Source organism: Diadema antillarum, unplaced genomic scaffold, assembly GCF_040938485.1.
Source record: "Diadema antillarum isolate AM-2024a unplaced genomic scaffold, OU_Dant_1.0 seq00000932_RagTag, whole genome shotgun sequence".
Classification (NCBI taxonomy): Eukaryota; Metazoa; Echinodermata; class Echinoidea; order Diadematoida; family Diadematidae; genus Diadema; species Diadema antillarum.
In genome coordinates, this window is record NW_027271783.1 from 360094 (window position 1) to 367436 (window position 7343).

Here is a 7343-nt window from a genome sequence, read left to right on the forward strand (position 1 = left end):
AGCTACATAATATCATACAATTCAAAGATGAGGACAAATCAGGGCAATATCAGATGACTGCCCATTAACAAACAGAACGGCTTGGGGGTGCAATATACTAACAATGCGCTGTCTGATATGACTATTCAAAAAAAATCTTCCTTTTGTGTCTGCTACCTGACCATTTCTTTTGACGTACCTGCATTCAAATCCACCATCGAGCCCTGTCACACAGTCCCCATTGACGCATGGACCACATTCAACTTCCGTCTGCTCGCAAAAGTCTCCAAAGAAACCAGGCTGACACTGACAGTAAGCCTAAATGGAATCAAACAAATGCTGTCATGTTTTAGCATTTCCTAGTCTGGGCTCAAGACATTTGAAATTCCGCTACCTCAATCACATATTCACTATCACCTTGAATTTTACATACCTGGGTACATTGAGTATAATTGTAACAATTTTGCCACAAGTTGCAAAATTCTTTAGTTTTATCCCCTGCAGAAAATCATCCACATGGAAATTATAACAGACTTTATCAGAGAAACATGAATCATGACTATATCATAGAAATAATGTATCTGGAGACCAGGGTAATGATAGTAACATATTTGCTTTGAGCACTCTTACGGAGTTGATTTGGCGCAATATAAATTCATATTATTATCGTTATTATTAAACCATACAATCACTGATTACACCATTAAAAAACATGCAATCACTGACTGCGCCATGGAAACCATGTAATCACTTACTACAAATTTCATTGAGTGCTGCTTATATGGACATGGGTAGTGTTGGTGCTAATCTTCCATTCTTTGCTAGTGTGAACATCATGACATGACATCGTAATCTGATCATATCATAACTTGGAAATCATATCTTGGCTTAAAGTTAAAGTTGATGGCACACAAAAGTATATATGTATGTTGTTTTCTACGGACCAGGATGTTAAAATAGTCAGCATTGAGGTAGCAAAGTAGAGATGTCAACTTTAATAAAGAACTTTATAAGCATCATGTTACGACATTTATTTCAATTATTGGAACTCTTCTACCTAATGTACAGTTTAGCTTTAAAAAGAAATATCTACGCCAAATGAGTGGTAAAATGTGTAGTGAGAAACCTGGTAAAAAAACAACAACAACTTTAATTTGTAATTTACATGGAATCATAATCTGTATCAAGCACCCTACTGGTTCAGAACAATCCAAAGCTTCGGGATGAATACTATACTTTGCTTCCATGTTCCATGTACACCATACTTTGCAACATGTTAAAACTTTAAAAATTTGCCATTAGAAAGCCAAAGATTGATCTGTCTTGCTTACTCTGTCACCATCCGGCCAGCAGATGCCGCCGTTCTGGCAGGGGTTGACTGGGTAGCACACACCAGGGGCAAATTCACACCATAGTCCACTAACCCCATCGGGGCAGAAGCAGAATGGGCCTTGTGAAAAGATGAATGAAAAAAAAATATATGATAAATAAAATGATCTTCATATACATTGTACATTGTCAGAAGTGACCACAAAAACAAAGTAAATCAAGTGAGGAATGACACAAGGTGTCACCAATTAATTGAAGCACATAACAAATAAAAATCATTCAGCATATCTGGCAGAATAACTTAGGACAGTTACATTCCCTTAATTGAGAAAAAAAATACAAAAATATTGACTGCACTTTGAGGAAGCTGATGCCTACAACTGTACATACAAATTGTGTCAATATAGATTCATCGCAACATGTCTAGGAACAAAGGTCTCTTAATGCTTTGTAAAAACAGAGGCTCACCAAAACTGTCTTCGAAACATTCGCCGCCATTTCGGCACGGCTCTTGATCACATGAAGTCACTGCATCCCCACAGAAGGTGCCTGTGTATCCAGCCACACATTCACACTGTGCATCGTCTCCGTCGCTGCGACACATGGCGCCATTCTGGCACGGGTCGCTGTCGCAGGGGTCGTTCAGCTCGATCTCGCACATCTCTCCGAAGAATCCCGGCGGGCAGTCGCAGGAGAAGGACTCAAACCCATTCTCCACGCAGGTAGCCCCGTTGGAGCACGGATCGCTGAGGCAGGGTGGAGGGATCTCATTCTCGCATCTCTCGCCCTCAAACCCCGGCTGGCAGATGCAGGTGTACGATTCCAAACTGTTGTCTTGACAAGATGCAGAGTTCAGACATGGATTGCTGTCACATGGTGTTGGGATGACAACGGCACATGTGGGTCCATCGAAACCCACAGGGCAGGTGCAGGAGAAAGATTCCAGTCCATTATCAGTGCAGGAGCCTCCATTAAGACAGGGGTTGCTCTCACAGGGCTGTGGTATCTCATTCTCACACCTCGTTCCTCCAAATCCGGGGACACAATCGCAGGCGAAAGAGGCAAAATCATTGTTGGTGCATGTGGCTCCATTAAGACAGGGGTCACTCAAACAAGGAGCGGGGATCTCACAACGTAGTCCTGTGTAGTCAGCAGGGCACTGGCAGCTGTAGGACTGAAAGGCATTGTTGACACAGGTACCACCACTCTGGCATGGACTGCTGAGACAAGGGCTCGGTGTTTCGCAGAATTGCCCGGTGAAATCGGATGTGCACTGGCAGGTGAAGGGCTCATCAGATGGGCCATCATTGTTGACGCACGTTGCCCCATTCCTGCACGGAGAATTGAAACAGGGCAAAGGAGTTTCACAAAAAGTGCCCGTAAAGTCTGGCTGGCATTGGCATATGAAGGCCTCAAATCCATTGTTGATGCACCCTGCTCCATTGGTGCAGGGGTCACTTTCGCAAGGGAAGGGTGACCGAGTTTCGCATCTTGTGCCCTCGTATCCCTCTGGGCATGTGCACGTGAAGGACTCGAATCCATTGTTTTGGCACGTGGCTCCATTCAAGCACGGATCACTCTGACAAGGTATTGGAATGACTTCCTCGCAACGGGCACCCCGAAATCCCGCAGGACAATCGCAACCAAAAGATTCAAATCCGTTGTTGATGCAGGGGGCTCCGTTTTGGCAGGGATTACTGGCACAGGGACGAGGTATTGCATTCTCGCAGAGGGTGCCCCCGAATCCATCCAAGCACAAGCACACGAAGGACTCAAAGCCGTCGTTTGTGCAGGTTGCTCCATTCTCACAGGGATCACTTTCGCAGGGTGGCGGAATCTCGGTCTGACACAGGTTTCCCTCAAAACCCTCAGAGCATTGGCAAGAGAAGGAAGTGTAGCCATCATTGAGACAAGTCGCTCCATTCATGCAGGGGTCACTGTCACAGGGCAGTGGGATGGTCAATGCACAGTTAGGGCCAGTGAATCCAACATCACAAACACATCTGTACAGGTCAAAGCCATTGTTGTAGCACGTGGCACCGTTCTGGCACGGGAAGCTCTCGCAGGGAAACGGGATTCGGTTTCCGCAGGTGGTGCCATTGTAGCCGAATGCACACAGGCAGGTGAAGGACTCGAAGCCGTTGTTGGAGCAGAGACCCCCATTCTCACACGGATCGCTCTGGCAGGGAGGCGGAATCACAACCTCGCATGTGTCTCCTCCAAAGCCGGCGGGGCAAGTGCACACAAAAGACTCAAAACCCCTATTTTCGCATGCCCCACCATTCATGCACGGATTGCTATCACACGGAAGTGGTGGGATGGTAAAGTCACAATTACCTCCCGTGTATCCACCATCACACATGCAGCTGTAGTGGGTGTCATTCACATTCATGCAGGTCCCAAAACCACACGGTTGGGCATCACAGGGAAGGATTTTCGTTGAGCAGTTTCTGTCACGGAATCCCTCGTCACAATCGCACCTGTAAGTGTTCACGAGATTCACGCAGACACCGTTCTCACAAGGCTCAATGTCACAGGGGAGGATGCGCCTTTCGCACTGCATTCCGGTGAAACCTTCATAGCAGTTGCACACATACACCACGTTATCAATGTTGTTGCAGAGACCGTTGAGGCACGGGTTGCTGTCACAAGGGGTGATAAGGGTTTCACAGAACTGGCCGGTGTAGAACTGTGGGCAGTTGCAGGTAAAGCTGTCACCATCCGAAACGCACTCCCCACCCTGAAGGCACGGTGAACTGTCACACGGCTGAATCTCGACGTCACAATTGATTCCAGTGTAGCCTTCATCACACAGGCACTGGTAGTCACTGCCCACAGTCTGGCAGCTCCCAAACACACATGGGTCCGGGGTGCAGGGAATGTTGATCTCGCACCTGCTCCCCGTGTAGCCGACGGCACACTCGCACTCGAAGCTGTTCAGGGTGTTGATGCACCGCCCGTTCTCGGCGCACTGCGGGAACGAGCACAGATCCACCTCCGTCTGGCAGAAGCTGCCGGTGTAGCCATTGTCACAGAAGCACCTGAACTGCCCTGCTGGGATGTTGGGAGGGCAGCTTGTGGTGCCCAGCTGGCAGCAGTAGGCATTGTTCTTGCACGGGTTGGAGTCACAAACTTGAAGAATCTACACAATGGCAAGCAGAAATACCCAATACCTAAGTTGATGTACCACTTTCAACATGCACATCTCACTTAAGACAATAATTGATTGTGAGTTCATATCCATCCTGTGCCATAATCTTTAAATACTGACATAAGAAAAGTTCCATACTGTATGTCACAGATCGATGACAGGGAATAACATAATTAATAAGAGATCCTTGCTACATGTGTACATTGTTTTGTATGTGTGTTGGGAAAAGGGATTCTATCTTACTGGTACATGTGTTGCATGACTTTATTGTCACAACATGTAATGAGTACCTAGGGTGAAACACCATCCCCTAAAACATCCCCTTAAACATTCTCCTGTAATTAGTAACACCCTGCCTTGAAAAGGGCATTTAACTTGAGCAATTCAAGATTTTGACATCAATAGAGCAGACACAGGAAATAGAGGTATCGCCACAATATGATAGTCACAAGTAAATTGATGATATGACAACATAATCATAAAAAGCATACAAGAAAAGAATTTACCTCATTGCACAATGTTCCAGTGTATCCAAATTCACAGGAGCATGTAAAACTGTCCACTCCATCCACACAAGTACCTTATAATATGGAATGAAATGATACACAAGTTGCTTATTCTCACTGATAGGTTGGTTGACTGATTGATTGATTGATTGATTTACCAATTCATCTATCTATCTATTCATTTTGTCACAATTTTTTAAATGCACGCTTAGAGAAACAGAGCTTGACATTAATGGGGAATACTTACAGTAGGCCTATATGTAATGTCACAATGAATGTCATATTGTTTTCACAATCTGTGTTGCAGTTTACACTTGAATTCCAATTCCAAGATTAATGTCTGATTCCCCCAAACTCTTCCACCGTCCACCACAAAAAAGAAGAAAAGTGAACATTGCAAGAACATTTCAGCCATACAATCTATCAACTGCAATATCATTCCCAAAGAACAACTGAAATACAAGAACTTAGATGATGTTATGCTTGGCTAGCCATCTGGTGAAGTGGACAAAATCAGAGTGAAGAATTGCCAAGAAAAATGATGATCCCCTCTCTATCCTCTTCCCCATAGAAAGGTTAAAAAAAAAAAAAAAGTGTCAATTTGACACATAAGTTAATAAGACTAAACTCACCAAACTGCCCACAGGGATTTGAGGCACACTCATTGATGTTCACCTCACACAGAGACCCTTCAAACCCAAGGATACAGTCACATATCGGGTCTCCCTGGCCGGTGGGTGGGTCGCTGCAGCGGGCCCCGTTTTGGCACGGGTTGTTGATGCACGTCGACTCAAACTCGCAGCGAAGTCCCGCACGATCCTCGCCGCACTCACAGGTGTAGCCATTGACGTTGTCATTACATGTTCCACCAGCCTGGCAGGGACTCGACTGACATTCATCTATATTTATCTCACAATTTACACCTATTGAAAAGAAAATTAGCAAAAACAGATTTCACTCAACAGTTACTACATTGCTAGATTTATTAATTTATTGTTAAACAAGGACCACTTTCTTTTTTTGATGTTCTTTGCATTTATTGTGCTCCTTGTATTTCTCTAAAATTGTTCACATTCATCTATTCCCCTGGTACACATGCTAACATCATTTGCACTTCATGCTAGATTGGGATAGGATATAATTATCCCTGAAATTTCAGAATACTGGTAGAGAAGAGAAACAAAAATCTGTTTCATATATCTGTGCATACACGTAAAGTGAAAGCATTTTCATCACTTTGAGCTATCAAATTGTTTACATTATAGATTACATGCCTGATTATGTTTCTATTCATGAAATGTCAATGCAGTTAATCACTGGTACTCCAAGCTACACTTTGGTGAACATTTACAACTCATGAAATCTGCCCTATCGTAAGTAATATCTCTTCAGTGCTCTGATTGCACAATGAAGAGTTCTGGCAGAGAAGCCAAACATGTGTAGTGTGCATTGTGCTGCTTAAAGGACAAGTCCACCTTCATAGACATGTGGATTGAGTGAATGCAGCATTATTAGTAAAACACATCCGTGAAAGTTTGCGAAAAATCGGACAATCCATTCAAAAGTTATACATTTTTAAAGTTTCTGCTCAGTCACTGCTGGATGAGAAGACTACTACAGCTTGTGATGTCACATGTGTAGAACGATAATAAAGAAAATATAAAGAAAGTTCAATATATTTTCACTTTTCTCGCATAAGAAAAGAATGCTTGACTTGCCTCTTTCAGAAGACAAGGGGAATGATATTACTTTTAATATACCTCCAGTGAAAAGTCAAGGAAATGTGCACTTTTTCCAAAAAATAAATTTTGTGAAATTCTCTTTATATTTTCCTTACGTTTTGTATATCGTTCTATGCATGTGACATCATACACTGTATAGTCTTCTCATCCAGCAGTGACTGCGTAGATACTTCAAAAATTCATAACTTTTGAACGGAATGTCCGATTTTCCCCAAACTTTCACTGATGTGTTTTACTGATATTGCTGCATTCACTCAATCCACATTGATACAAAGGTGAACTTGTCCTTTAAGGCAAAACATAAGTACAAAACATAAACAAAATTTTTTAGCAGATTAAGAGTTGATTTTTTCTCTTTCTTTTTTTCATTATTTCCTTCTCTGTTGGTACAATGTACCTATCCAAAAAATTCAGCTCTTGGCATTTAGCTGCAATCACCCTTTTTTTTTCCACCAAGGAAGCTTAAGGTATCAGAAAAGAAAGAGTGATCTTTACCAGTGAATCCAGCTACACAGAGGCAGTCGTAGCCGTTGACCAGATCTTCGCACGTGCCTCCATTCTGACACGGATTACTGGCACATTCAATGATCTCCTCTTCACATAGGTTACTGGTGTAACCTGGGCGGCAGGTGCAGG

At 43.4% G+C, this 7343-nt stretch overlaps 1 protein-coding gene across 1 annotated transcript in view; it reads right to left on the reverse strand.

The window, feature by feature from the left end:
- LOC139741494 (uncharacterized) overlaps positions 1 to 7265 on the reverse strand; it is a 28063-nt gene extending 20798 nt beyond the window's left edge. The window contains exons 1-5 of the mRNA XM_071652077.1: positions 7256 to 7265; positions 5598 to 5888; positions 1777 to 4440; positions 1311 to 1429; positions 179 to 297 (exon numbers count right to left, since the gene is read on the reverse strand). Coding sequence (XP_071508178.1) covers positions 179 to 297; positions 1311 to 1429; positions 1777 to 4440; positions 5598 to 5888; positions 7256 to 7265 — 3203 coding nt within the window. The remainder of the gene's footprint in view (positions 1 to 178; positions 298 to 1310; positions 1430 to 1776; positions 4441 to 5597; positions 5889 to 7255) is intronic.
- Between the last annotated feature and the right edge of the window lie 78 nt (positions 7266 to 7343).